The 23,807-nt window shown below is 46.7% G+C and overlaps 2 protein-coding genes across 2 annotated transcripts; both read left to right on the top strand.

Moving 5' to 3' along the window:
* Positions 1 to 609: 609 nt before the first annotated feature.
* On the top strand, positions 610 to 3,908 carry snrnp27 (small nuclear ribonucleoprotein 27 (U4/U6.U5)). The gene is made up of 6 exons (XM_028996707.1): positions 610 to 766; positions 1,133 to 1,259; positions 1,934 to 2,046; positions 2,129 to 2,208; positions 2,999 to 3,063; positions 3,652 to 3,908. Exons 1-6 carry the CDS (start codon positions 730 to 732, stop codon positions 3,704 to 3,706), a joined length of 477 nt encoding a protein of 158 aa, XP_028852540.1. The 5' UTR covers positions 610 to 729; the 3' UTR covers positions 3,707 to 3,908.
* Positions 3,909 to 4,568: 660 nt separating this feature from the next.
* Positions 4,569 to 17,093, top strand: mxd1 (MAX dimerization protein 1). The gene is made up of 6 exons (XM_028995146.1): positions 4,569 to 5,639; positions 6,361 to 6,460; positions 9,489 to 9,518; positions 13,228 to 13,342; positions 14,864 to 15,023; positions 15,520 to 17,093. Exons 1-6 carry the CDS (start codon positions 5,255 to 5,257, stop codon positions 15,711 to 15,713), a joined length of 984 nt encoding a protein of 327 aa, XP_028850979.1. The 5' UTR covers positions 4,569 to 5,254; the 3' UTR covers positions 15,714 to 17,093.
* Positions 17,094 to 23,807: the final 6,714 nt, after the last annotated feature.

The raw sequence follows: 23,807 nt of genomic DNA, 5'->3' as shown, positions 1-23,807 counted from the left end.
AAAATTTATGATATTCCTGTAATAATCATTCTGCACCGTGTCTCACCTCATAGACTCTGGCTCCTCTCCTCCCCACTCTTCTGCCAGCTCCTCCTGCTCCATCCTCTCTGTCTGCCAACATTTTAATGAGAATATTGAACAGATTTCTTGGACACTCACTCCCACTCCAAATCCTACACTACACATTAAGGACTCCCTTTTCACAATGCTCCAGACCATCTCATGTCGTCTCCTTTTCAACACCACTGTTATCAATAGCTCCATGACATCTCTTACAAACATAGTTCAAGGAAGCCAACGTTACTCCCACTGAATATCCCAACTATCTCGCTCTTTCTCGCAATGTCATGATCAGGCGGGCTTCAACGTGGCATGCTCCATGCAGGCTTCCCTTGGCTGTCACTGCACTGCACTGCAGCTGCATGCTGCTCATTCGGCCTCCACGACCCTTTGGCAGAGCCCCAGCGTTAAAAAGCTGTATTATTCTAACTCGTTGTGTGAAGGCCGTGTTTTCTCCATATTTTCGTCTGAATAGAACCCATGTAGAATGTACTGCCAGTATTTATGTTGCCATGAGAGGTCGGAACTATAGTTTCGTCACCACAGTTGCCCGGGGAGGTTGTTTAAGTGACGGAACGGTGGTGCGTTGGGTCGTGGGGTTTTCTGACGCGCGTCTTATTCATTCATTGCTGACAACGTGCGGGTTTTATAACGACGCGGCGTTGATAAATGGGGCGAAGTCGGAGCAGGACGCCGCCGAGGCGAGGTTTGTACTGTTTTCTCGTGTTTTTGCGAGTAAAAACGGAGTCTCTTAGCGCCGTTAGCATAGCGCCTATTTATCGTTTCCCCTGATCCCCCCTCTTCTGTTTAACATTTATCAGACGCCCTTATCCAGAGCGACTTACAATCAGTAGTTACAGGGACAGTCCCCCCCCTGGAGACACTTAGGGTAAGTGTCTTGCTCAGGGACACAATGGTAGTAAGAGGGATTTGAACCTGGCTCTTCTGGCTCATATTCGAGTGTGTTACCCACTAGGCCACTACCACCCTGTTTAATGTCTTGTGTGTGTTTACGTTGTTTGGTGAAATGGTTCTTTTTTTGAAGTATATATACCCTGTGTGTGTGTAACAGAGAGGCGCCGCTCCCGCTCGGCGTCCAGGGACCGTGAGCGCAGGCGCAGGGACCGGGAGAGGTCGCGCTCCCGCGACCGGGACAGACGGCGGAGCCGCTCGCGCTCGCCGCACAGGCGGCGCTCCAGGTGAGGCCGCCGACGCCACGACACGCCACGGCACGCCACGGCCCCACGGGAGCCAGTGACACCGGTGTGTTACAGAGTCGGTCACGAACATGTCCGAGGATTCGGAGTTTGGTTTGAGAGCAACTGCTCATTCTGACCAAGCGTGTGATTGAACATTTGACTGCGGCAGATGGTGTCTCTCAAGTGCAACAGTATAAAACAGCGGCAATATACAGTACAGTCAAATATCTTACATACAGAAATAATTCAAGTGCACTTGCTATGCTGTAGGTGTTCAGCAGGCCATCAATATATAAATATATCAGTGAGCTCAAAAGTAAATGTTGGAGTTTTAAAATACTTTGAAAATACATAAACAGATCGAGACTGTTGAGCAGTGGTGGCTTTGTGGGTAAGACAACGAACCCGTAATCAGAAGGTTGCCATTGAGCAAAGCTCACACTGCTCCAGGCGCCTGTCATGGCTGCCTACTGCTCACCAAGGGTGATAGTTAAAAGCAGAGGACACATTTTGTTGTCGCCCCGTGTGCTGTGCTGTGCTGCAGAGTCTCACAATGACTATCACTTCATTTTCACTTCAAATGGAAGATTTAACACTTTTAGGCAATATAAAAAAATTTAAGCCGTTTTGTGATTGTGGCTTGAATGGATTTTCCACTTTTTGTCTTTCTTAAGATCTCCCCGCCGGCACCGTTCTGCCTCCAGCTCTCCAGTCCGGCAGAAAGATAGACGTGATGATGAAAAGAAGGAGGCAAAGGAGAAGACTGTGAAGGTGCATCAGATATCAGGTATGTATTGACCGCTACAGTTAGAATTTTTCTTAGTCCAGCATGTGTGTCCTTTTTAAAACAAATGTAATCCCTGTTTCAGCGGAAGACATGCAAGGCAAAACTGAAGAGGAGATCGAGATGATGAAGCTAATGGGGTTCAGTACGTTTGACACAACCAAAGTACGTTACACATTAACAAACTTTTACCAGAAAATCATTATATTTGGTTTGGCAGTAATTGCTTAATGACATTTTAGGCTATAGACAAGAAAGCCTTAAAGGGGTTCGCTCCCCCAACTTTACACAGGACTGTACTGGTTGAAGGTGTCATCGGAAGGAAGTAGCCTAGTAGGTAGAAGACCACAAAGTCAAATCTCACTTACTACCATTGTGTCCCTGAGCAAAACACTTAACCCTGAGTATCTCCAGGGGGACTGTCCCTGTAACTACTGGTTGTAAGTCCCTTTTGATAACTGCTTCTGCTAAGTGCTGCAAATATAAATTGTGTTCACTTTGGTACAGTGACTTTCAACAGGAGAGAGTGTGTGTGTGTGTGTGTGTGTGTGTGTGTGTGTGTGTGTGTGTGTGTGTGTGTGTGTGTGTGTGTGTGTAACAACCAAGCACATCTATGGCCAGCTCACAACTCCGAGGTCTATTTTGAATTATTTTTTTGCCATTTCTCTCTGTGGAAAGTGAGTGACTTAATGACCCTTAATCTTTGAATGTGAGACCTCTGGCATGTGTTTGAATGTGAATGTGAGTTGAATGAGTTTCATTTCACTACATGGTGGCAGGATTAGGTAAATTCCAGGTAATCTGTTATTGATCGGTGCATTGATCTGTGAAGGAAATTTTATATGTGCAAGTTCTGAATGGGAAATTTGTGAATTTGTGAATTTGTTTTACATTTCTCATTAAATAGTGTTGCATTATATTACTATGAGATTTTCTAATTGAATTTCTCCAACAGGGCAGGAAGACTGATGGCTCTGTGAATGCTTATGCTGTAAATGTTACACAGAAGAGGAAGTACAGGTGTGTATAATAACTTGCATGTTGCTGTTTTTATGCAGTAATGCTATTTTATTTAAATTAATTATTTTTTGAGGCAATATTTATTTTAAACAGTAGTTATTGGATTGTATGATGGTTAACAAAGTTGCATTCAATTTACAAAATTGTATTTCTTTAGATGTGTTCCATGATCATAGCAGTAATCAATAAATTGTCAAGTGTATTGTTTATGTACAGTAGCATAGGGCAATAATTTTTCACAGTCCATTAGTTGTAAAACAAGTTGTTTTGCCCAAATTGTTCTCACTCACATAAATCATTTGTATTAGTCTGTATTAATGATATTTGCCTCTGTGCATAGGAAGATAAATGTAATACATTTATTTAAAACAATTTAATAAAATCCATGCAAGGCCCATTTCTGTCTCCAGGCCACTTGGTGTAGCATTCTGTTATAAGATTGTGGCAGTGCAGGCTGGATTGTGTTTGTTTGAGTAAAAAAAATGCCTTTCAAGATTTTGTCCAGCAGGTGTTCCTATTGGTTGTTGATGATGTAATGTGTTGATGCCGGAAGAGGGCTCAATGATGTAATCCTATTTTGTCTTTCAGGCAGTACATGAACAGAAAAGGTGGCTTCAACAGACCACTGGATTTCATTGCATGAGCGTCTTCTTTATTGTGGCAGCTCACTGTGTTGAGACATGTTGACTTGTGTGTGTTTTTTTTTTTTTTCCATCTTTGTTTTTTAATTTAACAGCTGAGGGTTTTAAATGTATCCTGCTGTGACGGGAATGCAGAAAATCCCAGATTATCCCTGAAAATTCACAGTTAATGAACTTTTACAAAATAAAATCTCATTTATTGCATTTGTGTATAGGTTTTTTCCTTTTGGTGTTTTGTTCCACTAAGACAATGACATTGAAGGGTATGTTTTTGCAAAGCTACCACCAGCCTTTTTGTCAAGGATATCCTGGATAAAATAGACATGCACGTATAAGGAGACATAGGACATTCCTTGATTTCAAGTATGTAAAGACGATCACCTTGTCAGGAGATCTTTTGTTTTGTCATCAATAAAAGTTTACATAAAAATTCTGTCAGATCCAAAATGCTTGTAAGGCGCTGCGCGAGAATCGGACCAATCGCTATTCACAAAATTTGACAACAACGCAAAGCGACCAATCAGCTTCGATAATAATGGCGGGGGCGTGGCCGTTTGGTTGTAAATCGGCGAGACGTCCAATCGTCGTCTACGCTGGCGCTCATTTTGGCCGCTCGGCGGATCCAGTAGGAGGCCGCGAGGCGGATTGTCGGGGGGCGTGGCCTCGGCGGCACGCCGGCGTGTCTGGGGGCGCAGCGATTGGCCGCCGCGGCAGCGCGAACCCCCGGACGGGCGGCCTCGTCGTCCAATCGCGGCTCGGCTCGTGCAAGCCCTTGACAGCGGCTCGGTGCGCGGCCAGCATTTCTGCAACCTTGTCGTCGGTGTAGGCGGCTTTTTTTTTTTTTTTTTTTTTAAACCGGCGAAGCTTGACGTTTCCTTTTCTTTTTCGGATAAACAAGCCGCTTTGCTCGGTTGCAGACCAGCCAGTGCTGCTCGAGGCAAAAAGAATGTAACGAAAACCTCGCCGTCTCGCGATAGAACGCCACAGGAAGTCGCGTTGGAGATTTAGTGTTTGGTGGAGACGCGCACCGGAGCGAATTTCTTACCGGCTGCCAACTGTTTTCTTACGCGCACCCGACGCTTTCTGTGGCGAGCCGGCCGGTCCACCGCAGCGGCGCCCGTTTCGTTGTAGTAGCTGGCGGACGGCCGGCTTTGGGGAGGGGGGGGGAGTTCCCGGACGAGCGTACGGGCGTGCGGGGCTGCTTTTAAGGCAGCGCTCGACGTCGTCGCCCGGGGGAAATTTAGAGCCCCGCACACCGGAGTCCTCGGTTAACGGCGGGCCGCCGGGTGCCATGCTAGCCTGCTAGCCGCGCAGGGCAGGGGGAGGTTTGACGGGGACGGGATCAAAACAAGGCGACTCCCTCGCAGCTCCTGTTTTTTTATTTATTTATTTATTTTCTCCCTACAAGAGATTCGAGCTCCCGGGTCGACAGTGTGTCGTCCCCCCCCAGATTTCCCACCAGCGATATAAGCTCGCTAGTTCCCCATCTCTGTTTTCTATTTTTCTCACTCGCCAAATTTCCAGCAACAGAAGCCACGTCGGCGGGCCGCATGAGAGCAGGACTTCGTGTCGTCCGCGACCGCGTCACACCAGCACAGGCTGCGCGGCGAGCCGCCACCTACTTCGCCCGCTTGACCCCGTTGTTTTTCCCTCGTCACCTACAGCAACAAACCCACAACCCGCGCCGGTGCGCCTCGGACGACGTCGGGCGAGCGCTCGCATCCGTCACGCCGGCACCGTGTGGCAGGCAAACAAAACCCGGCGCAATTAAACACGGAAGCAACAAGGGGCTGTCTGTCTGTCTCTCTGTGTGTGTGCGTGTATATACATCTATATATTTTTTATTTCTGGCGGTGTTATTGTTGAAAATGGCGGCGATTGGAATGGTGCAGATGTTGATCGAAGCTGCAGAGTACCTCGATCGCAGAGAAAGAGGTATGGTAGCCCACGTTAATTTAATCAGCTCTTGTGCATGCAATGTTTCATATGGTTGTGTTTTCTTCTGTTTTGGTTTTTGTCGTTTTGTTGTTTTTTTTTTTTTTTTGCCTGGTTCGACGGTGGAAGGCTGCTGCTTTTTCAAGAATATGAACACTAGAGCTGGAAGAATAAACATCATTGCTGTGCCTTTCTGTGACGTTGTGAACGCCTTAGCCTGTTACATCTTTTTTTGTTTTTAAACGCACATTTGAAAAACAATGCAAGACACAGTACTGCACCAACCAGCAACGTGGTTTTTAAGGGGTTCCCATTGCATTGTTTTTTTTCACAGCTGCATAGGGGGACGTTTTGTTTTAATTTATTTACCACAGATTCTGCACATGAAACCATCGTATGACGAAATGGGAGCGATCCGGGCGTATTTTTAAACCGAACTGGAGCCTTTATTATTTTCTTCCCCGGACGAGTATGTCCTAGTGCATCCCCCTCCCCTCAATCTGTTGTGGTTTGGCTGGCTAGCGGGTTTACTCGAGTTCAGATGACATCATTGAGCCCAGAGCCTTTACATTTTGTACGAAATAAGCGCACTTGGACCTCCTGCTGATGGGCCTGCTTTCCTTTGCATTTCAGCTGGGAACATCTGTTTGCGTGAAGCTCATATTGCCTTGAGAACTAATCTATAATTAAAGCTCTTTTTTTTTTTTTGTTTTTTTTGCAGAAGCAGAACATGGGTATGCCTCCATGTTACCCTTCACCAGCAGCAAAGAAAGGGACAGTTTGAAACGGAAAAGTAAAATCAAGAAAAACTCTAGCAGCAGGTAATTTGACCCAATTATTATGCATCAGGAATCTGTGTGGCAGGTTCTGTGACCGCTTGCTGCAAATCTATACAAACAATCCTATCCTTAAAAAATATATATTTTTACAGAACGTACACCCATATGGACATCATTCCACTCATGAGTCTTGTTTTTCATTCTGATCACAGATATTTATCTAATTTGCTTTATAGTGTTTGCTATGTTTATTATGTTATGCATTTTTTGGTATGTGCAAATAAATCTGACCCAAATCGGAATGAATTGTGCAGAAATTAGGCTGTACGTGTACCGAGGAAGGCCCGATATCCTTCACGTCATTCTCATGGCCTGCTGAAAGGGACTGTTGTCTGAAGAAGTTCTGAGAATGCAGGCGTTGCAAGGGCAGTGCCGTCCACTGTTATCCAGATTAAGGAGTCACCTAGCTGCGAAAACAGCCTCCGGCCTAAGCTGTGTCAGGATGTCTGTATGGCCTTGAGCCCTAGATACCTGGATATGGATGCTAAATGAGGTGATGGGAGGGGCCGTGTTTATGCATCGCTAAAATTCGCGTAATACTTGCGTGGGAGATATTCCCACAGGCTGTTCTTTAAGAAATGTGGCTGACTGATATTTGTGAGTATGTGCAATTGCTGTGAAGTTAGAAGCCGCAGTCTTGTGGATTTTGTGCAGGCTGTATGTAAATGTGGCGTGTCCATGTGAGGACTTGTGGCTGTTGCCAAGGAAACTAGGTAAATTGTTTGTCAATGCACTTCATTTTAGGCCCTGTGTCAAAGGGTCAGCATAACAGGCATTCTAGAAAACATGCACAGGCCTGACCACCTGCTAAAATAAATCCAGCCGAAACACTGGAACACAGAAACTAGTAAACCATGCATTAAAGCAATTGATCCTGATAAAAATGTTATTTACAGCCAAACTCTGTCTAAACACAGGCTCTGTCTGTGTTTAGTTAATTAAAGCATTTGGGTTGATTGGGGTGAAAAAACAGTGAAGTTGACCGCTGGTCTGTTGCGGCATTGATGCGCGGTTCCCAGCAATGGTAGCACGCCGCCCCCCCCCGTCAAACCACCACCCCCTCGACCCAAAGCCTTTTAATTGGCAAAAGGCCTCTTCACCCCGCTTTGTTAGTAAGCGCCTGCGATGGGGGATGGCGGTCCATTTGAAGTCAGGTTACTGGCTTCTGCTGCGCAGCCAGCCCCTGCCATCAGCTCGAGTTGGTTTTGTCTCCTGATGGCTCGTGGGGGAAGGGATTTCATGTGTGTGAGAGAGAGAGAGAGAGAGAGAGAGAGAGAGAGTGAGAGAGAGTGTGTAGAGTAGTGGTGTTTTCCCCTTACCCTCCCCCTCGCTCCTGGTCTACACTCAGATCTACCCAGTTAGTAGAGCTGCAGCGCTGCTATTTCGGAGATGAAGACCCCCTCTGTCATTCTCTCTCTCTCTCTCTCTCACAAACATACACAAACCTGAACATTGTGCTATTATTAGTGATTGACCCACAGACCTAAAATTAGAAAGGGAAAACATACAAAAAAAAAATTGACTTGCTGGTATGAATATCAGCTTGGCTATATAAAATGAATGGGCGAAATGGAAGGTGCATAAAACAAGAGAAGGCATCAGAGCGGAGCAGTGGGTCTTATAAACAAAAAAAAAATAATTAAATAAAACGAACGTAGAGGACTGGCTTTCACCTGCAGTTGGCGTACAGAATCACGTGTTTCTGCTATTTTTGTTCTTCGCTCCCATTGTAAGTAAACGGGGAGAAGCGTGCACATGTGAAAATGTTCTCAGATAAGGGTTTGGGATCTCGTTGGGGTTTTCTAGTGGGCTGCCTTGGCTTAGGTGGTCCCGTGCGCTGCAGGAAAACGGGTGAATGTCTTACTGGTGACCCGATCTCTTTACACCGCTCTTCCACATGGGAGATGCATTATGCATGCGGGCAAATTAATATCAAGTTTGATCTCTCGCCCCGTTAAAGATTCGCCTGCATACTGCAGCTTCTGAGATGTCCAACCCCCCCGCCGTGCTCAGGGCGACTTTAGAGGGCATCTTTGGAGAGTCTGTGCACCATTCACTCCTCTGCTCCCACATTTGGGGTTGTGGGGAGGGCCAAGCGTTGACAGGAGTGAGCCTCTGGAGTTCAGGGGTGAGGGTATTTTTGGAGACTGGGGTCAGGTGAAGGTGGAGAAAGAGGGAGAGTGGCCGCATTGCCCTTTGCCCAGTTCCCCCCAGTTCACTCTCTTTAGCACGTTTCACATGCAAAGGGAAGCACCTTTTGCTGGGCAATTTAAAATTTAAGATGATTTTCATTCTAGCAAACTTCCAGTTGAAAACATAAATTAATGGTGACGTGTGGCATAAATTAACGTGTAATATTATAATATTAAAAAAAGCTCTCCCTGCACCTCACAGCTTATGTGAAAATATGTAAAGAAATATATATATTTTTTGGCGTAATTTGCATTTCATTTGTTATTACTATCACTCATCATGCAGAAAATGCAAAGCATGTTGTGACGTGTTTATCCGAAGAGCTGAGAAAAATACTGTGATCTTATTTCTCCCAGCCTCAGACTGTCCCCATAGAGCCCCTGTCCCTGTACTGCAGGGGTTCTGCTTTAGAGCTTATGTAATATCATCTGTCTGGCTTAACCCCCTCCCTCCCAATACTCACTTTTTCTGCGTCCTCGGCCCAACGGTGGTCACCTGATAGCATGTCTGCGGCGCGCTCCGCCACCAAGACATTGCTAAGTTACCGCCATGCCGTCTCTGTCCTGTGTTTCTGGTTACCGTAGCGAAGTTTACCCCCCACCCCCACCACCCCCCCGGGCTTCTGCTGGTCCATGTGGGTCTGTGTGCGTGACAGGAGATGTTAGGAGGAGATGTTTGCGCTGCCTGCTCCTTAACGAATGCCCTCTATGAAAAAAGAGAAAGTTTCCTTCTCTTTCACCACAGGCTCCGGTGTGCGTTTTAAAAGTGCGTGTGAGGCCTGCGATGCTAACCCGTCTGTGTCTGTTTTTCCCTGCAGGTCCACGCACAACGAGATGGAAAAAAACAGGTGAGACTGCGACATATTTGCTAGTAAGTAAGTCTGTCTGCATGTCTGCCTCCTGTGTAAAGATAAATATAGGTTTAATGAGAAGGTAAGGGGATAGGCGAGTGGAGCGGAGGTGTGCGCCCAGCGCGGAGCGTAAACTCCACACAGGCACTTACAAACCCGGCTCACCCTCCCGTCCCTGGGATCCCGGGGGCCGGAGAGGAGCGCTGCTCAGCTGGGATCCGCCGCTCAGCCGGCAGACGGCTTGAATAATACATGCCACCGAGGCCCGGAACGAGGCGGAGCGGAGAGAGCGTCCGCTGCCCACACACTCCTCAAACACACACCAGGAGCAGCGGGCACCGTTGCACATCTCCCCTCTGTCGCCTCCAGCCCTCAGCTGTCAAAAGGGTTAGCAAAGCCTGTCGTGATGTATCTGCTGTCTGTCTGAACAAATGAAACGAAGGTCCCCGTCCCCCCCTCTCCGCCGCGCACGGTTCACCGTATGAAATGAGCGTTTCTGTTTGATGTCGGTATTTCGTTGCATTGCTTTAACCCGCCGTGAGAAGTTTCTGATGCGTGGGAGATGGCGCAGTCAGGCTTTAGCGAGCCGCACCAGCCTCCCCTCCTAGTCTGGTGTTACTGAAATATTCAGGAGTTGTGGCTACGGTAACTAGCATTTCGGCCGCTGTCATAGCCGCTTTACCTGGTCAGTCTCAGATTGTGCTTTAATAATTACTGTGCGGTGAAAATGTATTTTGAGGATGAGGCCCTGTGGCCTGTCTTCAATCTGAATCAAATCCGGTGCCCTTTCTTGCGGTCACCTACATTTGTGAAATACAAATGTGAGAATGGGCTCGAATCATGAATAGTGCAGCCATTTTGAACAACTAGCATACAGACTCAACACATTAAAACCTCCTTCCCGACGTTTGATCTTGCTATGAAGTCAGCACCTTGGACCCTGCCGTGTTTCACATTCCTGAACTGTTCTTGCGGAGTGGCCCGGGCACATTCTTGCGGAAAGAGGGCGCCGCTGTCAGGGAATGCCATTGCCGCGATTGGGTGTACGTGGTGTGCAGAAGTTTAGGAAATAGTGCACATACCCCTGCCACCCAACTCTCTAGCTCACGTGCCCGTTGGAGTCTCTTTGGTGGCTTTTCACTGGTTAATGCTACAGTAGCTTGTCTGTGAGATCCAACCTGCATTTTCCATTCATTTGACCATTACACTCTACATTCTTTTTTTTTTTGTTTTTTTTGTACTAGTGGGTAACACAATCGCCTATGAACCCAAAGACCCTGGTTCAAACCCCACTTAATGCCATTGTAGTACCACTGGAATTGGGCGTCTGATAAATGGCGTAAATGTAAAATAGTTAATTTTCTGAATAAACAAGTATTTTTAAAGTGATTTCACAAAGAGAACAGGTAATTAACCTTCGGATTCTGACGTTGTGTAATATCAGAGATTTTTATGCTGCCAACACTTTAAATTGAGGAACTAACTGTTGTCACACTTGTTTAAAATGCTCACAAGTTGGCCTGTACCATTGTAACCAGATAATCGATGTAATTCACCTCACGTCCCAGTAGTCTGTATAATTTTGCTGATTGGTGTATAAACAGTCATTTCTAACCAACAGTCCTTCTGTTGAGCCATTTTCTTCTATTCACGTTGTCTGGGGGAGGAAAAAAAAACACTTAAGGACCTCTGCACTCAGCCTCACAGATGGCATGGACATTAGATGCATCATTTGTGTCACAGTCCTCTGGCAACCGCAGATAGACCGCAGCTAGCCGCACCTGCTGGTCACCAGATTTGCACAGGCCTGACTTCGATAAAAGCTGCAGCATCTCCTCCGAGCTCGAGACACAATGACAGTGACAAAAGGCTCAAAGAGACTGCTTGATCTCATAATGCAATGATGCATAATGCATATTTGTTCACAAATGCCCTCCCACGTAGACCTTTTGTCACCAGAGAAGGGCTGGACCGTAACTGGAGCCGTGACACCACACCTTTGTGTGCGTCTTCTCACCCAAAGGGTTAAGATAATTACCCAGAGGTCACAGTGCAAGGGCGCCACACAAGAGGGGACAGAATGACAACAGTTTGTGCCCTGCCAAAGAGCACCGGCATGACCTACATAAGCCAAAGAAGTCCTGAGAACATGACCCCACGTGAATAAAAAAAAAAAAAAAGTATTTATGTATTTTTATTATTTATTTATTTTTGTCCCAGGTGATATGAAGCCGGGTGGACCGGACGATTGGTTCTCACGGGTCATGGAGATGTCAGGGTGCACACGGTCCTCTCACGGACCTGAACTGGAATAACCTGCTGCTCCAGTAACGGCGTGCGAGTGGCGGCAGACTCTGAGCCCGTGGCCTGTAATGTTTGTCAAACACATTAGGCTCCAGTCCCTGTTATGTCACAGTATGAGGGACACATTTATGTAATTCCAGTCCACTGGCCTTTGGACCAGTTCACGCACAGCTGTGGGTGCGGCCATGACCCCTTGTCTTTGTTTGTTTTCGGTCTCCGTTTATTTGTGTGCAAGCAAATGACAACAGGACATGAATTGTCCCCGTGCACCGCTGCCTACTGGGCAGACGCGACCATCCGGCTCTGTTTTTTTTTTTTCCTTTTTTCACTTCAGCGTGTATTTGCTGACCGTAACGCTGTCCGTTCTGGCGCAATGAAGACTTCCTGCCTGAGACGTGTTCGTCTGCATCTCACCATGCATTCGCTGTTCTTCAGACCTGCCACAGTATCGCAGACTAATACAAGAAAGTAAAGTACAGGCTGGGCTGCCTGAGCTGCAGCTAACTAGCTGCTTTGTAGGCTGTCATCTTGCGGCTGAAATCCTGGCATAATCGCTCCAATAAAATCGCAAGACTGTGGATTCGGCACACGTACTACACGTGCAAATTAGCTTTGATATTGACCACCTTATTTTGCGCCGTTGTGTACAGTTCTAGACCGTTTACTTTTCCTTTTTTTTTTTCCACTGTTCACACACGAACCCTCATTGGCTAAGGCACATGTTGTCAACCACACTTCAATGCAGAGCTCCCTGAAGGCACACATTCTCTACGCACGCACACAGAGAGCGAGGGAGGTGGTAAAATAGTGGGGTGGTGACCTTCCCTCCTCCGTGCGCATACAGTGGCAGGAGCCTGCGATTTCTGGTGCGTTGCATAACAGGCGTCATGCGATCACCTCCGCCCACCACACCCCAGCAGCTGCCAAGCTTGTCAGCCCAGACTGGCCCGTGAGAGAGGAAGTTGGAAAGCAGTGTGAGCAGGGAGACTGATGGATTATTAACAAAACCCTTAAGCTAAATCTGGTACCTGAACAGAAATGGAAGTATGAGTGCCGCATGATGTATTAGGTTTCTCCGGTTCATTTTTAAAACGGATGGCCCATCTGGCGGTTAATAAAACAACATCCTTCATGCGCCACCACTAATTGTCGAAATTTGATGCATCTGGGAGTTATCACACGTGTCTGTTTTCACTTTGTGCTGCAGGTAGCACCATATGAACGCTTGTGTTTACAGGAAGCGCATATTTTCTGGTCTTCTGTGTAATGTACGGCTGTGTATATTCCCTTGTCTAGTGAGCCTGCTCTAAGGCCTATAGAGTCCAGACAATGCTGCAGGTATGTGTGTAATGTGATAACAGGACTAACCAGTACGCTGTCTTGTACTCTCTTTCTCTCGTAGACGGGCACACTTACGGTTGTGTCTGGAACGTTTAAAATCCCTGGTACCGCTGGGACCAGAATCTAACCGGCATACCACCCTCAGCCTGTTGATGAAGGCCAAGGAACACATCAAGGTGTGTGTGCGTGTGTCTGTGTGTGTGTTTGGGGGATGGTTAATCATGACATGATCCCCAATAATACAAAAAATATTATGAGGGAAATATTTGCATGCTTGTGTGAGACATTACAGACAGGACTGGTTTTATTCAAGAAATTAAAGAATGCCTTGTTTGCAGAGATGTGCTCAGATTTTGAACATCATAGGTAAAAACTTAATTTTTTACCTTTTGAATGCTCTTGCTCTCACCAAGCACATTATTTATTTTCTTTGATTTTAAAGTTAGAATACCTTCCTGAAACAATGCCTTTTTAGTTTTCTTGAAATTCATTTTTGTGGGTATGTGGTTCCTGCTCTACTGTGTTGAACACTTAAGTAGATGCCGGCTGCCAGAGATGTCACTGCTACCCAAAATAAACTTGAACAGATCTCCTCTGAAGTGCCGCATATATATTTGGAAGAGACCCCCCCTTCTGATCTGAAATGTGAGGGACTCTCCCTCTACAGCATCAGAGGCAAAAGTAGAGAAAATCGGTCCATCCGGTCCAGGATTCCACTCCCTGTGCTTTTCACTTCTTAAATATCTTCAGACTGCATAATACAGGATAAACAGGGCTCGAATCCAGCTGGAGCCGTTGTTACCGCTTTCCCACTGCAAGGATACCAACCAGGATCCCACAGGCGTCGGCAGTATCCGGTTCAGAATAATGTCAGTCTTTTTAGCCATGATGCCTGCTGGCAAAAACCATGGACCAGTAAATAACAGAACCGCTCTTTCTCGGTTACAAGTATTTTAATACTGATCCAGTCGGTAATATTTTAGAACACGGGTAATGCATTTCACACTGTTAAAGTGCCTTATTTGAGTATCATTTTAAGTCACTGTGAATTAAAAAAAAAAAAAAAAACTGCAGCAATTCCACCAATTGCTTAAGTGTACAAATAACACCACAATCAGTGGTGAAAATGCCAAAGACGCTAGCCTACCTGGTATTTTATAACTTATATCTTAACAAATTGTAGTTCATTTTCCTACCTTCAGACAATCATCTAGCGCAGCAGTTCTCACCTATTGGTCAGGGCTCCAGGGAAGGGCTTTCATCTAGACCTCAACCTTCAGTTGATTTTTCATTTATGACTTTTTTTTTTTTTTATAAGATTTATTGGCTTTTCATCATTCTCTATGGCCTTGAATTTATGGATAATCTGTTTTATTGTTCACATATGCAGAACCTCCAAATGGATGTTCAGTCGCTGTGTTCTATGGTGCCAGCTTAGTCCATTACAGGTGTTCTGATGGAAGCTTGGAAGCTTCAAAAATTCTTGAAGGTTATTGCTTTGAAATACAGAATGGTGATACACAGCTGACCCCACAAATCCCACACCAGCTCGAGCATCATAACCAACTTGATGCTGCCACTGTGAGGTGTAATAGAGAGGGCCCTAAACAGTTGAAGCTGCAGAGAGCTGAAGACAAGGCCACAAACTCCAGACAAATATCGGTTTCGAAGTATGTGGATGTTTATGTGTGTCGTAGCGTTTGGAGGAAAGCGAGCGTAAGGCTCAGTACACCATAGACCATCTACAGAGGGAGCAGAGACACCTGAGACGGCGGCTGGAGCAGCTGGGGGTCGAGCGCACGCGCATGGACAGCATGGGCTCCACCATCTCCTCAGAGAAGTCCGACTCGGAGCAGGGTAAGATGCTACACCCACTTCTACGAAAATAACATCCCCTTTTTCCAAGATAAATTAAACACTACAAAATATTTTTTGCCATATTTTTTCCCTGGTCCACTAAAGCGAGATTGCACCACTTTTCTGGTTTCTTTTGATGGAAATGTCATAATTCTGCAACAAGTCCACAGAACACAGTAACAACTGTTTTTGGCTGTTAAAAACAGTCCAAAGTGACTGTTCAGCTTAAACATAGCTGAACATGGTTTCACAGTGTGAAGACTTTTTCATGACTTACTCAATTTCAGTTTGAGTAACCTTTAAAGCCCAGAGTGCAAATATGTTACATGATGACTAGTTCATGAGAGCCCTATAAGGAAGTGTTTTTTCTGATGTCCAATCGCACATTAGCATAGCGAATACATCTTATTCAGTTACTTGTAAAATCTACACCCATTTTACCTTTGGAGCAGTAAGAGGGTTGTTGAGTGAAGGACCGGATGCTTGTGTGTTGCAGAGGAGCTTGATGTGGACGTGGAGGGCACCGACTACCTCCTGGGTGACCTGGAGTGGAGCAGCAGCAGCGTGAGTGACTCAGACGAGCGGGGCAGCTCACGCAGCAGCTGCAGCGATGAGGGCTACTCCAGCGCCAGCCTGCGCCGCCTCGCTAACCCTCAGGAGAACAGCCCCACGCTGGGCTGCAGCCTTTAAGAGCACAGCCCCCATAGACCACCTCCAGCCTCCGAACCCGCCCACCCCCCCACAAAACACGCACACGCCCTCGCTCAACTCTGCCAGTCACTTGGTCCCTCCACATGCCCGGCACATCTCCACCAGGCCTGGGCCTGCACTGAAGCACTACACCAGACCCCCCCCCCCCCCCCCTTCCTCCCCCAGCCTATCACATGACCACAAGAGGCAGCCCTGACTGCTCCAGTCAGTATATACCCAGCTTCTCACCATCCTTCAAGTTGGCCTCACCAAAATGCTGTTTGATAGCTGGGTCGCTTGTCAGTTCAATTATCCTAAGTCCTGTCTGGCCTGAGGCTGCCCTGGTATTTTATTTTTTTCTCGCTTTACTGCTCTAGTCCAAAAAAAGACCTTAGCCAGAGAATGTGACCATACATTACTCACTGCCTACTTGCCAGTTTCTCTGGGCCAGTTCTTAGCTCCGCCTCCACCTCCAATCCCACGTTCCTCACACTCCTACAGGACTAACCCTCCCACTACATGCGCTGCCCACACAGGGGCTGGGTCATGTGACCTTACAGTGACCGATCAGCTCATGGTATTTTGCACTGGAAGGACTGTCGGGGTCAAGAGCTGTGCTGTCATGATTATTATTATTCTTTTTTTTTATTTTTATTATGTCTCTTTTGAAGAGACTGCAGCTATGATAGTTATTTATGGGGTTGTAGTGTTTTAGCTAGTAAATGAAAATCAACCTGCACTGTTCACACCCAGCCCCCCTCTCCTCTCTGCGGGAGTTTTAGGGCACTAAACAGAGGTGGGCACTTCAGGGCGCCATTTCTGAACCTGAGATGTCCACCTCAGACACGAAGCACTGGTGTGATGTCATCTTCTCAACCACTACTGACTGAGGCAGCAAAGCTGCAGCAATACGTCCACCTGTTTGTGGTGGATCCCCAGAGTTACTGGTACTTTACTTTAATGAGTTGTGATATATTTTTTTTTATGTTTTTATTTCCCCACTCCTGCCGTTCTGAAATTCATGATGACTTCAATGAGGGAAAAAGTTGTTGAAAAATGTGCAGTATGATCTTGTGATTGGGATGGGTGGTGTTTCAAACAGGCTGGAAAGTTATCAGGTTGCTCCATTTCTTACTCTCTCTCTGACGACAGTGGCACTTTGGTGCCGTCCGCTGAATCTTTGCTTTTTTTCTCGTCTTTCCGGTCAGCTGCTCCCTCGTAACGTGAAGTGAACGTCGAACGAAAGGGAAACACAAAGCAATTTTAAATAAGCACATTCCATGTTTTTAATCAGCGAAAGGGAGCAGTGGGCAGGCAGAGCACTGCGCAGCACGAACAAAATAAGCTCTGCTCTGGGGGGAAGGAAAAAAATAAATAAAAGCCAAACGCTTCCGGTTACCTGGAGGTGGGGGGTCTGCTGGCTTCATTTTACCCGTAAGGTGGCGCGCAGCGACTGGCTCAATGTCAGCACCAGCATCCCCCTCCGAGCTCCACAACGCTGCACTGCGGTCCCACTCCATCCTGCCTATACAGCTGTTTGATATTTCAGCGAAATGTAGTCATTTTAATGTACATAGTTTACAAAAAAAAGAAAGATATCTCTATCTATAAAGTATTTATATTTCATTGACATATACTTTAAAAAGAAAATATATATATATATACATATATATAAATATAAAAACATATATTTATGTAGTGATTGCCTTAGTTGCTTTTCTGTTCCTGTTTGTGAAGTTTTTAATGTGTAGTTGATTTTGCACAGCATAGTGAATCTATATGGTTTTAGAGCTATTTTGTACATAGATTTGTGTACACAAGGCGACGGATGCGGCGCTCTTAGAAACAAACAAACAAAAAAAAGTTTTATCTGTGTTTTATTAATGTTGGACATGATTGGTTTTGCGATGCTGTTGCTGTTTAAAATGATTATAATGTTTGAAACCAGGAAAGGGGAGGAAGTGATGCTGCAGTAAGAAACAGCGACTATGGTGAACCCTTCTTTCGTGTTTTTTTTCTCTCTCTCCTCCTTCCTCTCTGCTTGAGCTTTATGGAAAATGGCTCCTCCGCCATTGTTTCCCTTCAGAACAAAATGGAGGGTGTGATGTCCAGGGGATATGAATGAGTAGGAGAGAAACTATCTGAATGTAGTTATTCTTCCCCCTTCTTCCCCATTCCCTTACTCCTCCTCTGTTGCAGCGCAATGCCACTGGGACCTCAGGCTGTCTCTATTTTAGAACTTGAATAAAAATGCACCAAAAAGTTTTTTTTTTTAAAAAAAAAAAAAGATTATTATGACAAAAGTAGAATAATTAATTGTTTGTGGAATGCTGCTTCTGTGTAGTTTTTGGGGGTGTAGACAGGGATGTGATATTTAGCATTAGTGCACTTCTGTGCAGATGTGGCTGCTCTGACATGATATGGGTAATTTTTTCTTTTTATCTTTTCCTTTTCCCGTGCCGTCACTGTCCAGAGAAAGAGTTAAGAATGGGGTGGGTGGGTTTGTTTGGGGGGGGAAAAAGCCATTTGTATGGATATGCTTTTGTCTTGTTTTTATTTGTTACAAGTAAAAAGGTGCAAAAATTTGAAGAAAAAAAAAATCCCTAAAGATGTCATGTGTGAAGTATTAATGTCTTAAACCCTGGTGCTCTGCACTGCGTTCAAACATTTCATATGCGCGCTCTCTCTCTCTCTCTCTCTCTCTCTCTCACACACACACACACACAGACAGACACCGACACCTTGCCGCATGCTCCTGTGTCTTCCTCCACTTGTCCCCTGTGCAAGAGTGGCCCAACCACAGCGAGATCTGTGGACATCCCTGGTGCATAGTCAGGTACTGCCTGTCTAAAGTTTAGCATAAGAACCTGGTGCTTCAGCATCTGTTTTTAAAGCAGGTGCAAAAATCCTAATATTAACTGAAGAGGGAAAACGCAGGCCTGCATCGAGACGACGCTGTTGCTGTGTCCCATTACGCTACAGATATCACCACAGGAAGCTAATGTTAATGTCATTCTGTCCTCTTTCGGTTCTTATGTATATTATATAGGTTACATACGTATAAAAAGTGGCTAATGCCTTAAACACAAAAATGTATGATAACCATGTGCATATACACAACATGCGTTTTGCGGTAGATAGAGGATGGTCTTACATTGCAAAGGTCATTCCTGCTGAAGACATGTCTCTCTGACACACACACACACACACACACACACAGAGGCTGGAACAGATCACCTCATTCAGGCCTGAAAGGGGTGACCTGGCGCAAATCTGTCCTAGAATCAAAGATGGACAATTTTTTTTGTGCTGTCACTTTTTAGACTTGGACAATTTGGATGTTGGAAAAAAAAAAAAAGTTAAAATAAAAGAAAGACTGTTTAAAGAAAAATGAATTGTGGAGATGTAATTGCAAGTGAAGATTGTTGTGTTTTGACAACCTAGGCCTGGGCTGCACCCGTGGGTGCAGTCATGTGGGAATGGAAAGCCACTGCAGTGCGTGACCCTGCTAAATAGTTGATCAGTGGGCCCGGTCCTTTAATCGCTTTTATGTCTTAAAACCATCAATAGAAAAAGACAAACATCTCAACCAGTATACATCCCACTAGATTATTACCACCCTGATTCCAGTTTCCTGGTTAAATGTCGGGTCTTTCTTTCAAAAATACATTTATTTTCCTAAAAAAAAATTGACATTTGACTGTCACTTCTCTTTCAATTATAATTCATTTGTATCACCCGAAAACCAGCATTGTTATTTATATTTTTCACAAATTTAAAGTAAAATTCCGTGTAACCATGATCTCTTGAAACTCTGACCACATGAATCCCGGCATCCCAGTAAGTACAACGCGTCCATGGACCGATCCTTTTCAAACTGGTCCCCCCCTTTTCAGTGTGGTCGTTGCATTGGTGACACAGGCCTGATAATCTACATGTTACAACCAGAGGCAGGGCTACCAGGGTAAAAACGCGAGTGAATGTTTTATCTGCGCCGCTGTGTACGGCCTGTCTGTACACCTTCGCGATACCGTAGATTTGGGCCAGGGGTCAGAGTGTGTTTGACCCTGCTTGGTCTACCTCTGGCTTTCAGATTAGACAAATCCAGCAGCTTATCCTGTTCCTGCACGCCCCGGACAGCTACGACCTTCGCCTCTCGGGACTGCACCAGCCGAGCAGGTCAATGCTGGATTCCCCACACACACACACGCACTGATGCGTCCTTTTGCAGTTCATGTGTCCCCTCAGACTGCCTCACTTGATGAAGCAGGTTTGTCATAATTTTCTTGCATACTGCTGATTGGTTTGCCCCAAACAGCTTGGCTAATGGAGTCTGTCACCAAAAAAAAAAAAATGAAATCAATATGCAGTATTGACAGCTGAGACTCATCGATCCCACAAATCACTCCAGCTCGCTGCACAGATGCAGTACAACCTGGGCCCTGCAGCACATGCACAGGCGTGGCCAGGAAATGGTGATTCCTCTCGTTTGCTTACGAGCAACGCACAAGATGGAGGGCAGGGTGGAGTAAAGCTGTGGGACTAGTGACAGATGGAGCGGACGGACTCGGAACACAGATCTCCGGGGACGAGAGGAATGGCTCTTTGAAGATGGATCTGAGCGGTGGGGTCACACGCAGTATTTAGGGCATCGGGAGGAAAGTGCTGGTGTGCAGGATTAGAGCGGCAAGTGGCACATCGTGGCCGAGACATTTACATTTACGGCATTTATCAGACACCCTTATCCAGAGCGACTTACAATCAGTAGTTACAGGGACAGTCCCCCCCTGGAGCAACTTAGGGTTAAGTGTCTTGCTCAAGATTTGAACCTGGGTCCTCTGGCTATGACCACTACCTTCCAATAGGAAGATGTAGCGAATAAAACAAGGCCGCCTGCAGCAAGCATCTAAATAGTAATAACCACAAAGGTCGCATGGCTGGCTGTGTCATTGGGGTCTGATGCGCCAAACATGCTGCATGTTGGGTGCTACCTATCTAGGGTGGTAGTAGCCTAGTGGGTAACACACTCGCCTTTGAACCAGAAGACCCAGGTTCAAATCCCACTTACTACCATTGTGTCCCTGAGCAAGACACTTAACCCTGAGTGTCTCCAGGGGGGGACTGTCCCTGTAACTACTGATTGTAAGTCGCTCTGGATAAGGGCGTCTGGTAAATGCTGCAAATGTAAAAGTAACTGCCAGGCCTCCTCCGTTCCAAAGCACAATTTTGTGATGAGAGAAGGCGAGCACGTCCATGCGCACTGTATTCACTCCAATTTACCTGCGACAACAAAAAAAAAAAAAGCCTAGGCTAGATAACACAGAATACGGGTAATTAAACCCAATCGAGTAGCACCGTGATGAACACAACAAAGTCATTTTGGTTTTTGCGTGTTTCTTTCAGGATCCTTTGTTCCGGTAAAGTGTGAGACGTTGTAATTTCTTGTTTTGTTAGCTTTGGCAGGGTTTTACTGCTGAACGCTGAAGAGGAACTGTGGCTGGCTGTGTCCTACTTTCGCGGCGCCTTCACCAATTATGTAGGCCCGGTGTGCGACGGCACGACACCTCCCCGTTACCTGTAATCCACTGCTGAGTCACACGTCCCCGGCACGGCCTTCAGCGGGCGCGAGAGCCACGGTGCGGACACCGGTGTGGGTGTTCGCCCGCCAATGCAGGCCCTGTGCCGGGTTACGTCTGGTAGGCCTTTTCACTACTTCAAAAAGTGCATGGAAAAGGGTACATAAATCTGAACATGAACAGCCGCATTTTTATTATTTAGCTGAACGGTCAAAAGCTGTGTCGGAAACGACTTGAGATCATTAATGGAATTAAACTGATTATATTATACATTTTTGCTTAGTTGCTAACCAAAGACACACAGGAAAATAAGTGCTGGCTGAGTGCTGAGTGTTTTTTTTTTCCTCTGCATTACCCCATTACATCCTTCGACCATAATGGCCGTCTGGCTGTGTTTGCTGTTAGAGCGCCCCCCAGCGGGGATGGGCTGAAGCGCGTATTTATGTTCCAGCGCCGTTATCCGCTGGCCACGTGACTGGAGAAATTACTGGACCGTGGGCGCCGCCCTGTGGCTGTGGTGAGAACACGACCCACACGACGTATCAGGAAGTTTTACTAACTCGTCTTTTCTGCATGAAAATTGTAGTATAGTATAGTAATACTGTAGTATTACAGTATTAGCAAACCACATAAACATAAAACATATTTACAAATGTCACATTCAAGATTTAATCAGAAGAAAGAAAAGTAGAAAGTGAAGTGATTGTCACATGTGATACACAGCAGCACAGCACACGGTGCACACAGTGAAATTTGTCCTCTGCATTTAACCCATCACCCTGAGTGAGCAGTGGGCAGCCATGACAGGCGCCTGGGGAGCAGTGTGTGGGGACGGTGCTTTGCTCAGTGGCACCTTGGCAGATCAGGATTCGAACCGGCAACCTTCTGATTACGGGGCCGCTTCCTTAACCGCTAGGCCACCACTGCCCTGATCAGATGACATGGCACGACAATGAGTTTGCAGAGGGGCACCAACAGCTCTGCAAACAGGCCAAGGAGCTCCATTATCAATCCATGCGGGTGTGGGTGCAGGAGATGAATACTGTGGTTGTGTCGTCCTAGAGAATCCTGGGTGCAAGTTGCCCCTCTGATGATGTGGTGTTATTCATGTTGTGTGCAGTGTCATTGCTACAGAAAAAAAAGGAAGGATAAGCTGGATCGGCAAGTATTGATCTGTCCGTGGAGGAGGGGGCGGAGGTGATGGATGTCCCCTACACCACCCAGGCTGCCAGAAGGAGCGATTCTGCAGATGTTTTCATACCTGCAGCAGGCAGCTCAGAACCAGGGTGATGAAAATCACTGTCACAAGTACGAAAGTGACTGCAGCACAGCACACGGTGACACAACGAAATGTGTCCTCTGAATTTAACCATCAGCAGTGGGCAGTGTGTGGGGATGGCGCTTTGCTCGGTGGCACCTTGTTCGAACCTGCAACCTTCAATTACGGGTCCATTTCCTTACCCGCTGGGCCACCTTATTGCACTTGTCGCAAAGTTTCACGTTTCAGCTGTTTTTTTTTTAATATTCCCATTAGTGGGACCAGGCAGGTTAATAATAATAACCGGAAGTAGAGGAGGAAGAAAACCACAATCCTCATCGCTGATATGACTGTCTTATAAATGCACTGACTGCACTCTTGCACGCATATTAGATATTGCCACGTCAGGCTGGGATTTAGCACAGCAACATCTCTTTATCTACAGGCTATCACCATATTCATCTGAAACCGGAGCCTCGGCCACGCGCTGGCTCGGCAAAACCGGTCAAAGTGACACTGCGCCGGTTTATCAGTCTGGGCTGTGGCTCAGGGAGGCCGGTTACGGGGGCCAACAACCTGCAATCCCCACCGGGACACCGGCGTGATTGTGTCTTGTCCTTGAGCAGGGTGTGGCCGATCCTTCTTGCAGTGCACCAAAGCGCCGCTGCGGCCCGGGAAAGAAGAAAAAAACGTGGCCTGCGTCCGTTCCCCCTTCCTGCCGTGCTGAGTCATGAGAACCGGGCGCAGCGAAATCGAATTCGGGCCCGAAATCGGGCTGATGAATGCCGAGGGGTCTCCCTGCGCCTCGGCCGGCCTGCGTGTGGCCGCACTGGCCTCCCAAGGTTGCGCCGACGGATTTATGGACGCGGTCCCAACGCGGCGGGCTCGTCACACGGGCCACTTGCTCCTGCGACGTCGACGCAACCGCATTCAGAGCGGCCAAAGTAGCGCCGTGTCACAGATCGCAGAGGCGGCCCACACTCCTCCGTCCCGCAACATTACCGCAGTAGACGCGTCATGTGATGGGACGATGGTGAATATTAACAGCGAGAGCGGTAATAAGCATGACGTGGACGCGTCCTGCGGGCCGGACAGAGTAAAAGTGCCTCCCTCCCTCCCCGGGGGACTCGGCGTTTTTTGCAGGAGGCTGCAGGTCTCCCCGGCTCCTCTGCTGCGTCTGCGTCAGATGACGCCGGGGGTCTCTCTCCCCCCCTATATAACCCCCCATCCCGCGGACGGACGCCACTCGCATCCCCTCCT

Source organism: Denticeps clupeoides, chromosome 11, assembly GCF_900700375.1.
Source record: "Denticeps clupeoides chromosome 11, fDenClu1.1, whole genome shotgun sequence".
Classification (NCBI taxonomy): domain Eukaryota; kingdom Metazoa; phylum Chordata; class Actinopteri; order Clupeiformes; family Denticipitidae; genus Denticeps; species Denticeps clupeoides.
This window is presented reverse-complemented; position numbering and strand designations above follow the sequence as displayed.